Raw genomic sequence first — 20,436 nt, 5'->3', positions numbered from 1 at the left:
CCTAATTTGGTATTGCTTCTGGCTTCTAAGGGGTTTTCAGTTCTGTATTGCTTTTAAGTTTTTTCTATTTCTTCCATTAACTGTCATCACTCTTTAAAAGAATATTCATCTGACATATTACTTTATAAAAGCCTGTTGTGTCTCTTCTTTGATAACTTTTCTGTAGTATTCATTTTTCTTAACTTCTTGATATTATAGAAACTTTTTTTCTTTTACTACACAAGATTATTTTTTCAAAAATTTTTTCTTTTAATATTTTTATTTTAAAAATTATATTATTAGCTTATCTTTATATGTCTTTTCTTTTTGGTCATTTTTTCCTCCATGCTTATTAATTGTCTTTGTTATATATATATATATGTGTGTGTGTGTGTATATATATATTTATATATATATTTGAGACAGAATCTTGCTCTGTTGCTCAGGCTGGAGTGCAGTGGCACCATCTTGGCTCACTGCAATCTCTGCCTCCTGAGTTCAAGTGATTCTCCTGCCTCAGCCTCCCAAGTCGCTGGGATTGCAAGCATGCGCCACTGTGCCTGGCTAATATTTTTGTATTTTTAGTAGAGACGAGGTTTCACCATGTTGGTCAGGTTGGTCTGGAACTCCTGACCTCAAGTGATCTACCCACCTTTACCTCCCAAAGTGCTAGGATTATAGGCGTGAGCCACTGCATCTGGCCTCTCCATGCTTATTAATTGTCTTTGAATGGGAATGTTAATTTCTAGATCTGTATTTTCTAAAGACTATATTGTGCATAGATTTTCTTTGGTATCTTTCTTTCTTTAATTATATACTATTTGAATCATCCTCTTGAAAATGAGCTAGAAGGCTGGAAAACTTTGGTTTTAAATTTTTGTGTAGAAATCCATTTATTTTAACCATTTGTTACTGTTTTCTAAATGCCAGGTTTTGTTGCAAATATTTAGGTATGTTAGTCAACCAAACAAATGGAAACCTTTTTTCTCATAGAAAATACATTATAGTGGTCATTTAACTCTTGTTATGATCAGGGTCATGAATAAGTTGGCAGTAATAGGAAGACAGCAGAAACAAGTTGGGTTGTTTGTATCAAAACACTTTCTCCAAGCATATATAATTGTCTTTCTTTGGAGGTACACCTTACTCAAAGTATGGAGGTGGCTGGGCAGCATTCATCATCTCCTGGGTGTTCAGGCATTTCCCTATTTAAATTTAGATAGGTCATTGTAAAGCACTGTGCTCATTTGCCTTTTTGTTTGCTAGATTGACTCTAGTCTTTAGTATTAGGGTAGTATTGGCCTGGTAAAATGAGTTTGGATATGTCCGGTTCTCCTCCATTTTCTGAAGTTGTTGTGTGGCGTTGATGTGTATTTCTTCCTTAAATGTTTAATACAGAGTGGTTGTGGTGGCTCACGCCTGGAATCTCAACATTTTGGGAAGCCAGGGTGGGAAGATTGCTTGAGTCCAAGAGTTCGAGAGCAGCCCAGGCAACATAGTAACACTCTGTCTCTACAAAAAATTTTAAAAAATTAGCCAGGCATGGTATCATGCCCCTGTGGTCCCAACTATTTGGGAGGCTGAGTTTGGGCAGTTGAGACCAGGAGGTCAAGGCTGCAATGAGCTGTGTTCATGCCACTGCACTCCAGCCTGGACAATGCAGTAAGAGCCTGTCTTAACAACAGCAACAACAACAATAACAACAACCAGAATGTTTGATAGAATTTACTAGGGAACCAATAGTCCCTGTGTTTTACTTGTTGGAAGGTTTTTATCTACATGTTCCGTTTCTTTAATATATACAAGGTTATTCAGGTTATCATTTTCTTTTTGAGTTAGCTTTAGTAGTTTACATCTATAAGGAATCTGTTTCAACTAAGTTGTTGAATATATAGGCATAAAGTTGTTTGTAATATTCTATTCTTATCCATTGAATGTTGGGTTTGTAGTGATGTTTTGCCTTTGATTCCTTAAAGTCTGTATCTAATAATTAGAAATTTGAGGGCTCTGTTATATCTCCTTCCTCTGCTTTTTTTTTTTAAGACTCGTATTCGTTTTTGTTCATCTTGTCTTACTCCTTTTGTGCTTGGTTACTTTTGATTGCATCCCTGGCATTTGAAGGGAAAAATTGTTTTTCTATTCTGGTAACAGTTCTGACAGCAAATGGTTTTCTACAAAAAGCAATTCTCTAATTCGCTCTGAACATCAACTGAATGTCCTCCAATTTAACTCAATTGTGTTACTATCTAACAAGTTATAGCAGACCCCAAAGGTTAAGGACTCAGTCCTACAATACTGCCCCCACTGCTGATAACAATCCCAAGGAGTAAGTCCCCTGTTTACCCATACTTCCATTTAGCTTGGCTACAAATTGGGAGTTCTGATGACTCCCTCTTCAGGTTTTATTATTTGATGTAATGGTTTACAGAACTCAAAGAAATACTTTACTTACTAATAAACACAGTTTATTAGAAAGGGTACAACTTAAGAATAGCCAAATGGAAGATATGCATAGGACAGGGTATGGAGGAAGGGCATGGAGATTCCATGGCCTCTTCAAGCATGCTACCCTTTCAGTATCTTGACATGTTCACCATCTTGGAAGCTCTCCAACCCTGTTGTTTAGGGTTTTTATGGAGGTTCCATTGTGTATACATGATTGATTAAATCACTGGCCACTGGTGATTGAACTAATTTCCACCCCTTCTTTTCTTCTTTGATGTCAAGGGGTGGGGCTGAGAATTTGAACCCTTTAATCCTGTGGTTGATTCCTCTAGTAACCAGGCCCCATCTGCCAAGAGTCATGTTATTAGCACAAACTCAGGTATGGTTGAAAGGAGCTTATGAATAAAAAGGATACTCCTCTTACACTCAGAAATTCCAAGGGTGTTCAGGTGCTCTGTGCCAGAAACCAGGGACAAAACCCAAATATTATAATTAAAGATGCTCGCATCAGTTTTGTCACTTAGGAAGTTACAAAGGTTTTCAAAACTCTGTGCTGGGCAGTGGGGATGAAGACCAAATATATATTTCTTATTATATCACAGCCTCACAGCACTGTCGTGTCAAAATTGTTTGTAGAAACCATTGAAAGTCTGGGATGATGGTGTCTTTTTTTGGAGATGATTCACATTTGCTTTGATCAGACATCAGTGGACAGTATTATTCCAGGATCCCAGGGGACACTAGTACTTTGTAATTACCTTAATCCAATTTCATGCTTAGTGTGGGTTCCTGCAAGGGACAGTCAGTCTAATCAGTCAGTCTAATCCTGGTGTACCCTTGTCATAGAGTTCAAGTGTTCAGGGTTCCAACCCAAAGTAAGGGATATATCAAGGCCATTCCTAACTGTTGGAACTTGACTTCTGTATTTGTTTTCTAATCCTTTGGCATTGTTAAAAGTGCCACTTAGTCACTCTGTCACCCCTCCTGTATTGGAAATGCCCTCAAAGGAAGAATGGCTACAAATATTGGACTCTCTTCCCCATGGCACTTCCCTTTCCTGGATACTGGCCCAAAAGGTTTTCGCCATCTTTTTAGCTCTCTGATGTCTTTAAGCAGTTGGCTTTTATACTTTGTTATTCTTTTTCTTATCTAAATTATCTAGTTCACCATTGCCAGAAGTGAATATTCTTTACAATTATTTATATTCACATTTGTTTTATAAAATTTTGATATTGTATATATAAATATATATATTTTAAACAACATAATATTAAGAACATTTCTCCATGTAACTATTCTTTCAATACATGGTTTTTAAAAAATTAATTGAGTAATATTTCTTCATATTTATGTTGTATAAATTTCTTACTCTTTTTCCGATCTGATTCCCTGTTAGCAGACATTTCTATTTCCTCCTCTAATTTTCCGTTTTTATTTGCTACATCATGATATTTCTAAATTCAAAATTATTTACAGACCCTCTGATTTACACATTGATGACTGTACACTTGATTATTTTTACTGCACTAAATACCTGCTGTGAAAACAAAGCTAAATTTCATTAGGAGGATGTATAGGAACCTTTAATATCTTGAGAAACACCTGGCTTTTAAGTTAAAACTGGAAACAGAAGTTTGTGTGAGTGTATAGTTTTACACCTAGCAATAAGAGAACACATGTCCATCTGATTTTAGGAAGATTTTAGAAGTTTCAAATGGGTCTCTGGCCTTGAGCCATTTTTGCTGTCATTTTTTATTAACTTTATTCTCTTTTTCTTCTTATAGAAAGGCTGCTTTTGGTAATATTGTTTCTTAGGAATATGACGCCATTGAAAAGGTTATTATAAATGGTTTCTTAATATTGTGTGTCTTAGTCCCTTAAAAGGACTCATAAAATAGCAGACAAAATAAGCAGTAACTACTCTGAACCTGAGGTAACAGTAGCTGTCTTTCAGTTCTGTAAGAATCAGCTCCAGTGACAATCACAAAACAACAATTTAGTTTGCATTTCTTTTTAAACAAACATCAGTAGCTTCATTGGTGGATAAAGCTAAGACGTTTAAAAATCACATATATAGACAGGTGGTCCAAATTAGACGTTTTAATAACTTCATTTTGATTAACTCTGATAGCCTACTCCTCAATTTTTGTGACACATTTGTACTAGTCTTTTAATTTATTTTCATAAACTAGATCTTAATTTATAATGTTTGGTCTTTCATAGATTGGGTACCTTGCAATTTTTGCTATTCTTTTTTCTATGGCACTCTTTTACAGAACAGGCAATAGAGATGTTCTCTCTATTCTCTCACACACTTCCTAGCTCTCTACTATGGTTCGTCAAAACTCAATTTTTGTAAGAAATTGTAATCAGCTTTTTAATTCATTGTTATAAGCTAGATTATGGTTCTTTTGTTTGGTGTTTCATAGGTTGACTAAATGGCAATTATGCTATCCATTTTCCTATGACACTTCTTAAAGGAATAGGCAGTAGAGATATGATCTATCTCCCTGTAATGATACTGATCATACCTGCCTAGTGTGGTCTATAAAAATATACCTTCTGTGTTAGCAGAAGTTGTTGATAAAGAAACATTAAATTATGGAAGGAAGAAAGAAACTCATTTTAAAAATATCTGTTCTGTGCTAGTTACAGTGCTAGGCAGTTGTACATAAAGTGAAGTGAATGATTTTAATTTTGAACTTTTGAATCTTTAATAAAAACCCTCATTGTGGACAAAGCTAGGCTTTAGATCTTTAATTTTTTGCCATTTTTTGTTGTTATATGTTGAATTTCTGGGGAATGTGAATCGAGCATAGCATAGTAACTTATATTATTTTCTTGTTAATATTTCTATTATGTATTGATTGGGTCTCTTGATAGCTTTTCTTAAAATACTCTTGGAGTGTGGACACTAATTTTCATTTTTATAACTTTTCTACTTGTGTTTATAAAGTACAATGTTATTCATATTGGTTTTCTAGATTTGCTTTGTTATCAGTAGCTTATACTACTGGTATAATATGAATGGATCATAATCAAAGTTTTCTTTATATGGAGTTTTTGTCTATGATAAGTTGTCTTATATGCGCTTGAATCACCCATCCTTCATCTCATTAGCAACCTACGTAGCCAATGACTTCTATCCACAACATTACTGAAATCCTAAGATTATGCCCCATCGCCGAGGTAATTTACAGGTTAGGAGATGTTATGTCCTGGCTTTTCTAGTAAACCACAGTAAAGGTACATGTTTCCTCTGCGAAAAATTGGCTTCCTTCGTCATTATCCCCTCTTTGGAGGGCAGCTTGGAGTACTACCCTTCACTTTGATGTGGTCTTTGAATTTCTTCTTTTCACTGGACTTCTTACAGAAGCCTTTATTTGAAACAGAATGTTTAAATCCAAATGTGGCTTTCTAACATATCTTTTTTTTCCCCATTCAATGCCATGTCAACTAAGTTATATCAGATCTGTTATACCATTTTTTTTGGTGCAAACACATGAGGAGAAAAAAGAGAGTAAGTAGACATGGGGAGATAATTCTAGTAACCCAGTGTCCTGGCTCTCAACAACCTTTTAGATTCCCCTTAGTTTTGCTAGGGGAAAACTAATTTTCAGGTACACACTACATCACAGCGGATCACTTGAAGCCAAATAAATTACCAGATAGACCTGCATATCCTGTTCATTGCCAAAATTTGAAACATTACTCTTTTAACAAAAAGTACTTTTTTTTTTTTTTCTGGAATGTATGCTTAATTTAAGTATTTTGAATACTCAGTACATACGACTGAATGTTTTGCATTTTGGTAACATTCCAGAAATTCAGAGCACTTTGTAATACTTTGTTGAAGATGGTAGAAGGAAACAAAATAAATTAATTTTTTACTTTGAACTAGTTATTTCAACTCAAATATGCATATCAATTATTAAAGAGTTACTAAGTGTGTCAACTGTCTTATCAGAAAGCGTTGTGGTTTTAAAAAATTTATCTCTTTTTTCATTTTTGAAGTAAGATAAATGTTATATTCTACTTTTTTGCACTGAATTTATATTGTTTCAAGTGTCAAAATAATAAATATATAGAATTTAGGACTAAATCTATTTTAAGGGCTCAAAGTTTTTATTTTTTAAGTGAGTAAAATGACACAAGATTATACAAATAGTCGCATTTAGAGCAAGTTAGATATCATGACTCTTTTCTGGTGTTTTTTTCTTCTTTGCCTCACTGCCTTGTTTTTTCATAGTAATTCTTTTAATTCTTTACTTTCCTATGAAGAAATCTATCAAGTAAGTACAATTAATCCATGTTGGTGTGAGTGTGTATATGTCTATGTAAAGGAAAAAGGTAATATTTAAAAAGAGCTGGGAATTACTCAAATTCACTAGAGAATTCTGTAAAAATTTCATTATTGCTTCACACAAATTATAATGTTCTGTATGTGTCCATCTTATTACACTGAGTTCTAATAGTACAAATACCTCCTCATCCACCAATGAAATAAATATTTAACTATAATCTGGAGTCAAACCTTTCAATTTTCAAAGGGCTAAGGATATCAATTATAATTTTAAAAAATTAAAATTATTAATCAATTTTTTCCAGTGTGGTCTAGCTGTAATTGTGCAGTTCAGTAGTGTTAAGTATATTCACAATGTTGTACAGCAAATCTCTAGAACTTTTTAATATTGCAAAACTGAAACTGTATACCCATTGAACATTAACGCCCCATATTCCCTTGCTCCCAGCCCCTAGCAACCACCATTCTACTTTCTATTTCTATTAGTTTGACTACTTGAGATACCCCATATGAGTGGTTTCATACAGTTTTTAAAAAATTTTTATGACTCGCTTACTTAGCGTAATGTCCTTAAGATTCATACATGCTGTAAAATGTGACAGAATTTTCTTAAGACCACGTAATAGTTCATTGTATGTATATGCCACATTTTCTTTATCCATACATCCTTTGATGAATGTTTGGGTTGCTTTCACCTCTTGGCTATTGTTAATAATGCTGCAGCGGACATGTGCTTGCAGGTATTTCTTTGATTTAGTGCTTTAAAGTCTTTGGATATTTACCCAGAAATGGGACTTCTGGATAATGTTTTAATTTCATTTTAAATATTTTCGAGGAACCTCCATACTGTTTTCTGTAGTGGAAAACTATACATTTCCACCAACAATGCACAAGGTTTCCAATTTATCCACATCCTTGCTAACACTTGTCATTTTATTTGTTTTTAATAGTGACTGTCCTAATGGGTATGAGGATATCTCCTTGTGGTTTTAACTTGCATTCTCTAATGATTGGTGATGTTGACATCTGTTCATATTTTTGTTGGACATTTGTATGTATTCTTTCAAGAAATGTCTATTCAACTCTTTTGCCCATTAAGAAGATCGGGTTAGTTGTTTGTTGTTGTTGTTGTTGCATTTAAGGAATTCTTCATATAATATGGGTATTAATCCCTTATCAGATACATGATTAGTGAATATTTTCTTCCACTTTCTAGGCTGCCTTTTTACTCTGTTGATGATTCTCTTTGACACCCAATGATTATAATTTTATTTATTTGCTTACTTTTTTATCAACAAAACCAACACAATTCTTTTATATATGTACTTTTTGTTAAAGATAAGGTGGCCCTAACATACTATTATCATCGTTACTTTAAAAAGTAATTTCTGATTTTATTTTAGTTTCAGGTGGCCACGTGTTACATGGGTATATTGTGTGATGCTAAGGTTTGGGATGTGAATGATCCTGTCACTCAGATAGTGAGCATAGTATCCAACAGTTAGTTTTTCAACCCTTTTCTTTCCTTTCTCTCCCCGCTTTATTAGTCAGTCCCCAGTGCCATCTTTACGTCCATGATTATGCAATGCTTAGTTCTGACTTATAAGTTAGAACATGCAGTATTTGATTTTCCGTTCCTGCATTAGTTTGCTTAGGATAGTGGTCTCTAGCTGCATCCATGCTGCTGCAAAGGACATTATTTCATTACTTTTTATGGCTACATAGTATTCCATGATGTATATGTACCACATTTTTTTATCCAGTCCACCGTTGATGGGCAGCTAGGTTGATTCCACATCTTTGCTATTGTAAATAGTGCTGCAATGAACACGTGAGTTCATATGTATTTTTGACAGAATGATTTGTTTTCTTTTGGATATATACTCAATAATGGGATTGCTGGGTCAAATGGTAGTTCTGTTTTAAGTTATTTGAGAAATCTCCAAACTGCTTTCCACAGTGGCTGAACTAATTTACATTCCCACTGACAATGTATAAGCATTCCCTTTTCTCTGCAGCCTCACCAGCATCTGTTGTTTTTTGACTTTTTAATAGTAGCCATTCTGACTGGTGTGAGATGGCACCTCATTGTGGTTTTGATTTGCATTTCTGATGATTAGTGATGGTGAGCATTTTTTCATATTTTTGTTTGTTGATGTATGTCTTCTTTATTTTTTTATTTTTTTGAGACGGAGTCTGGCTCTGTCGCCAAGCTGGAGTGCAGTGGCGCGATCTCAGCTCACTGCAGCCTCTGCCTCCCAGGTTCAAGTGATTCTCCTGCCTGAGCCTCCCAAGTAACTGGGATTACAGGCATGCGCCACCACGCCCAGTTAATTTTTGTACTTTTTGTAGAGACGGGGTTTCACCATGTTGGCCAGGATGGTCTTGATCTCTTGACCTCATGATCCGCCTGCCTCAGCCTCCCAAAGTGCTGGGATTACAGGCGTGAGCCACTGCACCCGGCTAAGTTTGCTGTATGTCTTCTTTTGAGAAGTGCCTGTTCATGTCTTTTGCTGACTTTTTAATGGGGTTATTTGTTTTTGCTTGTTGAATTGTTCAAGTTACTTATAGATTCTGGATATCAGATGCATAGTTTGCAAGTATTTTCTCCCCTTCTCTATGTAGGTTGTCTGTTTTCTCTGTTGATAGTTTCTTTTGCTGTGTAGAAGCTCTTTAGTTTAATTAGGCCCTATTTATCAATTTTTGTTATTGTTGCATTTGCTTTTGTAGACTTAGACATAAAGTATTTCCCAAGGCTAATGTCTAGAATGACATTTCCTAGGTTTTCTTCTAGCATTTTAATAGTTTGAGGTTTTCCATTGAAATCTTTAATCCATCCTAGTTAATTTTTGTATATGTGAAAGATAGGGGTCCAGTTTCATTCTTTGGTATGTACCTACCCAGTTATCCCAGCACCATTTATTGAATTAGGAACTCCGTTTCCCATTGCTTATTTTTGTTGGCTTTGTTGAAGATCAGATGGTTGTAGGTGTGTGGCTTTATTTCTGGGTTCTCTATTGTGTTGTTTGGTCTATATGTGAGTTGAATTGGTACCAATGGTTGTTTTTTGTACATCTTGTAGAATTTGGGTATGAATACATCTAGTCCAGGGCTTTTCTTAGGTTGGTAGGTTTTTTTTCATTACTGATACAATTTTGGAACTCGATATTGGTCTAGCAGGGTTTCACTATCTTCCTGATTTAATCTTTAGAGGTTGTGTTACCTAGGAATTTATTCATTTCCTCTAGATTTTCCACTTTGTGTGCATAGTGGCATTCATACTAGGCCCTGAGGATCTTTTATATTTCTATGGTATCTCTTGTAATATCACCTTTGTCATTTCTTTTTTTTTTTTTGCACTCAGTTGCCCAGGCTGGAGTGCAATGGCGTGATCTCGGATCACTGCAACCTCTGCCTCCTGGATTCAAGTGATTCTCCTGCCACAGCCTCCCTAGTAGCTAGAACTACAGGTGTGTGCCACCACGCCTGTCAAATTTTATATTTTTAGTAGAGATGGGGTTTCACCATGTTGGCCAGGCTGGTCTCAAACTCCTGACCTCAGGTGATCTGCCTGCCTTGGCCTTCCCCAAAGTGCTGGGATTACAGGCATGAGCCACTGCACCTGGCCAGCTTTGTCATTTCTGATGGTGCTATTTTGGATTTTCTCTCTTTTTTATTTGTTAATCTATCATAATCTATCAATCTAGTTTTTTCTTTAGAACAACACACTTTTAATTTCATTGATATTTTGTATGCATTTTTTTGCATCTCAATATTTTTCAATTGTTCTCTGATGGCTTTTTCTTCTGGTAGTTTTGGAGTCAGTTTGTTCTTGTTTTTCTCATTTCTCTAGATATGATATTAGATCATTAATTTGAGTTCTTTCTAACTTTTTTAGGTAGATGTTTAGGGCTATAAACTTTCCTCTTAACACTGCTTTTGGTGCATCCCAGAGATTTTGGTATGTTGTGTCTCTGTTTTCATTTATTTCAAAGAATATTTTGATTTCTGTCTCAGTTTGTTGTTTACTCAAATGTTATTCAGGAACAAGTTGTTTAATTTCTATGTAATTGTGTGATTTTGGGAGATCTTCTTGGTATTGATTTCTGTTTTTATTCCACTGTGCTCTGAGAGTGTATGATTTCAGGTTTTTTTTTTTTTTTTTTGGTTTACTGAGACTTTCCTTATGGCCAATGATGTGATTGATCTTGGAGTATGTTCCTTCTATAAATGAGAAGAATGTATATTTGTGGTTGATGGGTGAAGTGTTCTGTAGATGTCTGTTAGGTCCAATTAGTCCACTGTTGAATTTAGGTCCAGAATGTCTGTTAGTTTTCTGCCTTTGTGATCTGTCTATTACCAGCGGGGTATTGAAGTCCTCCACTATTTTTGTGTGGTTGTCTGAGTCTTTTCTTAGGTCAAGAGGAACTTGTTTTATGAATCTGTGTTCTCTAATGTTAGGTGCATATATATTTAGGATAGTTAAGTCTTCTTGTTGAATTGAACTTTTCATTATTATATAATGCCCTCCTTTGTCCTTTTTTATAGTTGTTGGCTTAAAGTATGATTTATCAGATGTAAGAATGGTAACCTGTGCTTTTTTTTGTTTTGTTTTCTATTTGTGCCTATTAGTAGGCCCAAATCCCTTGAGCCTATGGGTGTCATTACATGTGAGATGGATCTCTTAAAGACAGGGTGGAAGGGCCTTGTTTTCTTTCTTTCTTTCTTTTTTTTTTTTTAAACACAACTTGCATATCAGTGCCTTTTAAGTAGGGAATTTAGACTTTATATTCATGGTTAATATTGAAATTGTTAGCTGGTTGCTTTTTAGTTTCTATTGTTATTGCTTTATAGGGTCTTGTGGGCTATGTACTTAAGTGTGCTTTTGTAGTAGCAGGTATTGTTCTTTTGTTTCCATGTTTAGAACTCCCTTAAGGGGCCTGGTGAGGGTGGCTCATGCCTGTAATCCCAGCACTTTGGGAGGCCAAGGGAGGCAGATCACTTGAGGTCAGGAGTTTGAGACCAGCCTGGCCAACATGATGAAACCCCATCTCTATTAAAAACACAAAAAATTAGCCGGGTATGGTAGCGTGCACCTACTCAGGAGGCTGAGGCATGAGAATAGCTTGAACCCAGGAGGTGGAGATTGCAGTGAGCTAAGATTGCACCACTGCACTCCAGCCCAGGCGACAGAGTAAGATTCCATCAAAAGAAAACAAAACAAAACAAAACAAAAAAAAAAAAAAAGAGAGAGAACTCCCTTAAGGATCTCTTTTAAGGTGGGCCTAGTCATAGCAAATTCCCTTAGTGCTTGCTTGTTTGGACAAGATTTTATTTCTCCTTTGCTTATGAAGTTTAATTGGCTGGATATCAAATTCTTGGTTCGAATTTCTTTTCTGTAACAATACTGAAAATATTTTCCTAATCTCTCCTGTCTTGTAAGATTTCTACTGAGAAGTTCACTGTTAGCCTCATGGGTATCCTTTTGTATGTTATATGACCTTTTTCTCTAGCTACCGTAAGATTTTTCCTTTAGGGTTGACCTTGGATAGTGTGTTGAATATATGCCTTGATGATGTTCATGTTGTGTAGTATCTTGCAGGTGTTCTTTGGATTTTTTATATCTGTATGTTTACCTCTCCAGTGAGATTAGGGAGGTTACCTTTAATTATTCCCTGAAATACGTTTTCCAGGTTGTTGACTTTTTCTTCTTCACTCTTAGGAATGCCAGTAATTCATAGGTTTGATTGTTTTACATAATCTCATAGTTCTTGAAGACTTTGTTCATTTTTAAAAATTATTTTTTCTTTATTTTTGTCTGATTGGGTTAGTTCAAAGACTGGTCTTTAAAGTCTGAAATTCTTTCTTCCACTTTGTCCAGCCTGTTGCTAAAACTTTCTATTGTATTTTGAAATTCCCTAAGTGAGTTTGTCAATTCCAGAAGCTCTAATTAATTTCTTTTAATGTATTTATCTTTCTCTTCATTTCCTTGATTAATTTAGAAGTTTCTTTGTGTTGATTTTCAACTTTTTCTTAGATGTCATTGAGCTTCTTTGCAATCCATTTTGATTTCTTTATTTGTTAAAGAAGAGATCAGCCTGGCCAATTGCGGGACCTGTAGGTGGGCCTGCTGGGTCTGACACCTCCCATCTTACCCATCACTCCCCAACTCTAAATTTTAAATTTACATTTCGGTTAGGAGCCATTGCTGGAGACCTTGTGTGATCCTATGGTTGTGTCAATACATTCAGGTTTTTCATGGTGCCAGAATATTTGTACTGCTTCCTTCTCAGCTGGAGACATTGGCACTTCGAATTTCTGTAATTCTTTGCTTGAACCCGGGAGGTGGAGGTTGCAGTGAGCCAAGATCATGCCATTGCACTACAGCCTGGGCAACAAGAGCGAAACTCCATCTTAAAAAAAAAAATTCTGTAATTCTTTTCTATTTTGGAGACAAGGTCTCACTTTATAACCCAAGCTGGAGTATGATGGTATGATCTCAGCTTACTGCAACCTCTGCCTCCTGAAATTAAGTGATCCTTTCACCCCAGCCTCCATAATAGCTGGGATCACAGCCACAGGTGCCCAGCTTTTTTTTTTTAGTTAGAGATGGAGTTTTACCATGTTGCCCAGGCTGGTCTTGAACTCCTGAGCTCAAGCAATCAGCCCACCTTGGCCTCCCAAAGTGCTGGGATTACAGGCACAAGCCACTGCTCCTGGCCTGTAATCATTTTCATGTGGATAGAATGTTTAAATTTTTATTTTTTGCATATATATATATATATGTATGTATTTCCCCTTCTCTTTCACCCTCCCTAAGGCCTATCACTACAGAGAATGTTGGGCAGGGTCTTTTGGCTTTTCTTCTATGGCCTATGAACTTCTGTCTGCAGATTTTATGAGTCTGTGATTGGACTTGCAAGCCAGCATGTGGGTCAGTGCTGATTGTGCCCAGTGTGGTTGGGTATATATCTGATCCTTGTTTATTGGGAGAAAGCTCCTTGTTGCCTCAGGCAATGGTCTGATCTGTGGAGTGCACCCTGGTCTCAGCTTCCAGCTTTGCCCTAGGGGTTGGGGGAGTGATGGGTAAGATGGAAAGGGTCAGACCCAGCAGGCCCACCTACAGGTCTGCCAGTGGCAGGCACAAGCACTAGTGCTGAAGGAGAATCCAGTGGGGGGGGACCACCAAGTGCCCAGAGTTATGCCTAGGTGTGGAGCTGGGAAATCTTGGTCCCAAGTTCTCTGCACTGGCCAGCAGGGGCGGGGTGTGGGAGGTGGAGGCAGCCCATGCTCCTTGTCCGGGAGATGAGTGCTTCAGGAACTTGGAGATCTGCCTGGGCCTGGGGTAACTATTAGAACTTTAAAGGTGATATAGTGACCACCTTCCTCAATTTAAATAAAAAAGGTCCTAAGTATAATAACCATATTGATGGAAATCCTTTGGGTCATGATGAAGGTGTAGAAAACTGTCTATTTCTTTGTTTTAAAATATCACATGAAGCACACATGCACATGTTCACATAAATACATTCCTATGGACAATAACATACAAATAACTTTTTTGAGATTATCTTAAGATGGTCTTTTTCCTTCATTTTAAATCACTTTGATTTTGTTTTGTTTTCATTTTGTTTGTTTGTTTTAATCTGATACTGGAGTGGGTTGCCAAAGAAAGATGGAATCCAGAGCCAGTCCTGATAAGTGTGAAAAAACCCTGGTTTGAAATTACAGCTTCTTTACAGTTAATTTTGTTTGGTGAGACTTGAAGTGGCAACTTTGGATTCTTCCTGTCTTGATTTTGACATTTATTTTCATGGTTATCCTTTGGACTTCAGACACTAAACAAGGGATCACAATTCTACTTTACTATATTGTTGATGGGATGTTATTTTAGCTTTGGTTTCTCTTAGCCTGGGGAGTTGATACGTGTCTGGTTTATTCAATAGTATGATCTCATGAAACAGAAGTCAGAGTTAGGAGGAATGAAAAGAGAAGGTGGGAGAGTTAGTACAATGGTACAGTGCTAGGGCAGTCTGGTTCCTTAATCCATGGGACTCTCTGAGAAGACTTTTGGAACTGACTATGGAAGGAACAAAGCAAAGAAACATTTCTGTCAGCTGCTTTTCAAGAGTTGTTTTACTTCCAGATTGTGCTCCAGGAGTGCTAAGTATTTCTTGTGGGGTTCCACATTCTGGTATTAGAAAAGTCCTAGGGCAGGCAGCAAGAAGTAAACTGTAAGTATCCAAGTATACAAGTATCCAAGTAACCTGATGTCAGGTTATGTTATGTGATGCTTCCAGGCCTGTTCAGAACTGGTTGCTGATGGTAGCTGGAATAAGAGATGAAACAGAGGATTTAAGTGAAGCACTAATTGTGTCCATTACAGAAACATAATACTTGAAATATATGTAAATGCAAAATTTGTTATACAGTGATGTTAGGTGCATTAATTATTATGTATAGAAATATTGCTGGGTTTCAGATGTTTCCATAGTAGATAGTGAAACAAGATTCCTGGCTGGGTGCGGTGGCTCACGCCTGTAATCACAGCACTTTGGGAGGCCGGGGTGGGTGCATCATTTGAGGTCAGGAGTTCGAGACCAGCCTGGCCAACATGGTGAAACCACGTCTCTACTAAAAATACAAAAACAGAGCCGAGTGTGGTGGCGCATGCCTGTAATCCTAGCTACTCGGGAGGTTGAGGCATGAGAATCGCTTGAACCCAGGAGGCAGAAGTTGCAGTGAGCCGATATCGTGCCACTGCACTCCAGCCTGGGTGACAGTGAGACCCTGTCTCAAAAAGAAAAAAAAAAAGATTCCTATTTCTTTTTCAGCGGCAAGATAGGTAGAGTTTTTTTGTTTGTTTGTTTGCTTTTTTGTTTTTTTGTTTTAATTTAAGAGACTTCACATGTATTTTCTCATTTAAGCCTTGTGGCCGCTTCGAGGTAGGTTTGATTAATCTATATAGATAGGTAGATAGATAGATAGATAAGGATATTGCACAGAGAATTAACCTGCCCAATTAATAAGTTGCAGAGTAAGACCTATCTTTCTCCAAGAAGCTTTGTTTCTCCCCTGTTATTGAAGGCTATATAATTATATTAGGCCTCCAAGGCCTCCAATCTGTAAGCCTAAACCTTTCAACTAGTTTCTTATTCTAAAGGTCATTTGTATGTATGCCTCTAATCCACTAGAGGTCAGTATTGGGTTGAGAAAGTCAGGAGCCTTTAGCTTTTGATTCTTATTATTTTTAATTCTCTGAGTCTTATTGCTAGGTAGCCCTGAAAGTTGTATTCCACAAGAAATGTTTATTTAATGGCATGTGTAAGATGCCTCATAGACACACTTTGACAGTTTTAGAAGTGTTAATAGTGAATTAGTTTGACAGTCCAGGTTAGGTCATGCTTTTGGGTTCTCCCCTAACTTCTAATGGGTAGAAAAGCACTCAAGTAAAGTCTTCTATAAATTTTTACTGGGCCAAATCTCATTTTCACATGGATTCCCTTTTGTTACTTGTTCTTTTTATATAATAAATATCTAAATTTACTATGTGTATGTCACTTTCTGGACTTGGGGCAGTCTAAGAATGGTAAAGTGTTTTTCTTATCCTGAAAGAGTTATATACACTGAGGTGCTTGACTGTCATTTTCACCTGGATACTCAACAGGTTTATGGCACTCATCTTTTTTTTATCCTGCATTCAACTTACTATTTTCATGGTTCCTATTGCTTGGAATGGCCCTACTGTCTAGTCATCAAGGCCAGAATACTTGGAGTTATTCTTATTTCCTTCTTCTCTTCCATGTACCACATTTAAGTCAGTTAATTCTGTTACTTTTGCTTCTTATAATCTGTTGCTACCTTTATTCAAGTTCTCATAATGTTATTTGGACTGTTTTAGTGATCTATATTAGATTTCCTGTTTCCAGTCTTTGTCTTTTCTCAGTTGACCACTCCCCTACTTCTTGAGGGTTTGTCTGAATTGTAAAGCTGATCCCATTATTTGCCTGCTTACATTCTTTTATTGTTTCTCTAACATTGAAAATGCTTTATATAGCATCTTTAACTTTATCTCCTCTTACTGCTTTATAAACTATAGTCTAATTATACAAAGTTACTTGCCGTTTCCTGAGGGGATAATATTTTTTTCATACATAGTCCTTTCTCATGCTGCTTCATTCTTCTGGAATGGTTACTCTTTCCATTTATCTCTGAAAAAGCATATTTATCTTTTATTTATTGATTAGCTTCCTGTAATAGTATGATATGAGATTCAGGGGTCAGGGTCTCCATCTTATTTATTTGTATCACCAGTGTGCAACACAATGCTTGGTACCATGTGGACATTTAACACGTGTTTGACTGAAGGTAGGAGTACAGAGAGAAAACATCATGAGTTAGAGCAGTGAGAAATGGCTTTCTAAAGGAAGAAGAATCTTACTTGGGTTTTGTAGGAAGGGTTAGATTGAGGCAACGAAAGGTAATCAGGTAGAGAAATGGCATAACTAAGGATATAGAAGTGGAAATTTACCCAGCGTATTAGGAGGTAGAGTCTCACTCAATTGGAAGATTCATCTTGGAGGATATTGGGTAAGTACATTGGAAAATTAGGTTTAGCTTCCATTATGGTGGAATCTAAGTGATAGATTATGAAGTTTAAACTTGTTTAAATCCCTCTGCCCCTGCCCCAATTTCCCTTATATCTAATTGACATGAGAACAAATGTGGTTTAAGAAGAGCCTGGATGCATTAGGTAGGGGGATTGTAATAGGAAGGTGATGAGTTCCATTTTAGGTACGATGGAAATGAGGCGATGGTGGAACACACATTAGTAGTAGGAAACGGGACATGTGCTACTGGATTTTGGGAGAGTAGAAAGAGTGGTTTGAGGGATAAGGGTTTGAGGAATAAACCTTGCTCAATTTCTCTATATTAGGAAATCAGAGAAGAATATATATGAAGTACTCTTGAGAAAGAGGTGGTAAAGTGTGTAAAAATTACTTACAAATAGAATGAACAACTAAGAAAATGAAAACACCTAAATGCTTTCTCAGATCTAGTTGCTGTTAGTATTCCTTGTATCCCTCTCCCTCTACTCCAGCCCAGTCAGCAGAAGTCAGTCAGCTGCTTCTTTGCCACGTTATTATAATGGTTGTCTCTGGAGGGATAGAATAGAATCAATGGTCTTGATGAAACAGCATAGCATATTAGAAAAGATCTCTGAAGGGCTTTTTCTTTTTTTGATTTTCATGGACTTCAATGTCATATTTTCATTTTTATATATATTATATGTAGTTATGTATTTATATCAGTATTTAGTCTTCACCACCTCTTGCCAGTACCATAACATACATTTTGAATAGATGATAACTTTCATTTGTTCATTGCTTTTGAAACACTGACAATATTTTATTGATTATGAAGGAAATATAATTAACTTGGGATTCAATAAAATATGAGTTACTTATGAAAGCGTTTGGTTTTGCTGTACTGAAAGAGGATAGAGTTAAGCGAGCAAATGATCACTTTCTAGGTGAGAGCTTGCTTTTTTAAAATATGAAAGTTTTAAAGAAAGTTGTACCTTCCTTTGTGCCCCTGGAGTCCTTGATCCCTTTTTGTATATTTTGCATTGGAAGTAAGTGGGGAAGAACATCTTACTTTTGAGAAAAATAGAATATTCTATTTAACTTGGTTTCTGGAAGGCTTGGAGGATATTGTGTCTTATGTACAAACCTAAATTAAATGATTTGGGGTACTTCTCGATCTCAGTTTGTTACTGAAGCCATGTATTTATGTAAATCTAACCAAAATATCAATGGGTGATATGCAGAGAAACAAGTATGTCCATTGATTCAAATCTCTGGAATGTAGATTCTTTTCATTTTCTTGGCAGAAACTAGTTCACATAGTTGAAGTTTTTCTCTGCCTTGTTATAATTGTCTCATTTCACTATGCCTGGACTAACTTCTTATACTTTATATTTATCTTCATTTCATTAACCTTGTACAGAAGATTGGAGACTGATTTTTCTCCTGAACTAATTTCTATTTGCCACTGAGGAGAAATATCTTATATTGATTAAGAAATGTATACTTTCAGAAGTCACATTCTTAAGCTTTATATCTTGGGGTAATACCAAATATTACATTAAAAGAAAGAAAAAAGGAAAGTTCCCTTGGGAAATGTTTTTGGAACATGCTGGATTAAACCAAATTAAATAAGTTTCTTTAAAATAGGACCTCTCCCAGCTTTTGTTCTGTTAGTGTGCATTGCGTATCTGTAAGAGGGCTTATGGGATGCAGTGTTTCCTGTTGATTTGACCACAACTCATTTTTGGGTAACATTTTGATCATGCTTTGAGGGACTGTTGGTGTAGTGGAAATGTCACTAATTTGAAATTTAGGAGACCATACTTTGAGCTTCTGATTTACCACTCACTTGCCTTGTGACTTCAAACAAATCCTTTATTTTCTAGCCTCATTTTCCTGAGTGGCAATTAAGGTAACTTCTAGCTCTAATGTGGTTTAATGTGGTTTAATGTGGTTTAATGCTTCTGTTGTTGACTCTGGATAGTCCCACTTTCTACCTCTCTGTATCTGTTGAAACCATGCCACCATATCAGTCTATTTTTTTTTTAAGCTGAAGGGATTACACTACCTTTTCTGGGGTTCAGAAGAAAAAACCCTTTAAAACCCTGCTTTCCACAGATCACAGTCATGGAATCCTATTCAATTACTTAGTTCAAATCACTTTCTGAAGATAATTCATTCTCCTGATTATATTTCACTGGTCTCTTATATCCACATAACTGTTTTTAACAGTATCTTAAGCCTAAATGTATTAAAATTAATTCTAAGCTCCCACCCTTTTCCTTCAACCATTATGGTCTCAATATGGTATTTTCTTGTCATAGATAAATAGTAGGCACTAATCTCCTGGCCTACTAAGGCAAAACTGGATAGATTTCTTTTTGTGATGATTTAATGGATGTATTTGAAAAGTCTTATGATAATATTGACTGGTTATCTGTTTTCTGTGTTAACTTGGAAAATGAGTTAAAATACGATAGCTCCAGGGTTAAAAAGGTATACATTAATGTGTTTGGCTTTATATCTGATACTAAAACTTTATGTACTAAGGCCTTTTGTTGTAGTATTTTCTTTAAGATATCAATTTGTTCAAAATTAGAAGTTTGTGGAAAGCTTAATTAAGTTTTGTTTCTTTTTTCTTTCTTTCTCTCTCCTTACCCCCACCTTTTTGGTGTGTTTGTGTGTTCTTCTCTATCCTAGGCCCAGCAGCAAAGAAACCTGGATAACATCGTCTTGCAACAACCCAGAATAGGTAGCAAGAGGAAATCTAAGAAAGATGCATATATAATCTTTGATACAGAGATAGAAAGCACTAGTCCTAAGTCTGAACAGGATTCAGGAATTCTGGATGTTGAAGACGAGGAAGATGATGAAGAGGTAACTAACATTTGATGCGGGGAAGTGAGACTATTTTTAAGCTTAAATAGTATGTTTGAGATGTGATGAAGAGTTTATCCATATAATGTAGTTTATATGATCTTCTGGATATTAAGTACCATTTTGAATACAAATAAGACTCAATATAAGGAAATTGAAGATACACTAAGATAATTTAGATCCTGATTCTTTTTCAAGAATTTAAATTTTAAATTCACTCCTCTATTTTGAAAAGTTTCAGGG

At 36.0% G+C, this 20,436-nt stretch overlaps 1 protein-coding gene across 1 annotated transcript in view; it reads left to right on the top strand.

The window, feature by feature from the left end:
• Nucleotides 1-20,436, top strand: part of EXOC6B (exocyst complex component 6B) — a 705,989-nt gene that overhangs the window by 241,914 nt on the left and 443,639 nt on the right. Inside the window, exon 7 of the mRNA XM_011980671.1 lies at nt 20,017-20,193. Within this exon, the coding sequence (XP_011836061.1) occupies nt 20,017-20,193 (177 nt within the window). The remainder of the gene's footprint in view (nt 1-20,016; nt 20,194-20,436) is intronic.

This window comes from Mandrillus leucophaeus, unplaced genomic scaffold, assembly GCF_000951045.1.
Source record: "Mandrillus leucophaeus isolate KB7577 unplaced genomic scaffold, Mleu.le_1.0 Scaffold216, whole genome shotgun sequence".
NCBI lineage: Eukaryota > Metazoa > Chordata > Mammalia > Primates > Cercopithecidae > Mandrillus > Mandrillus leucophaeus.
Note: the sequence above shows the minus strand (reverse complement) of the source record. Positions and strands in the feature narration are given on the sequence as shown.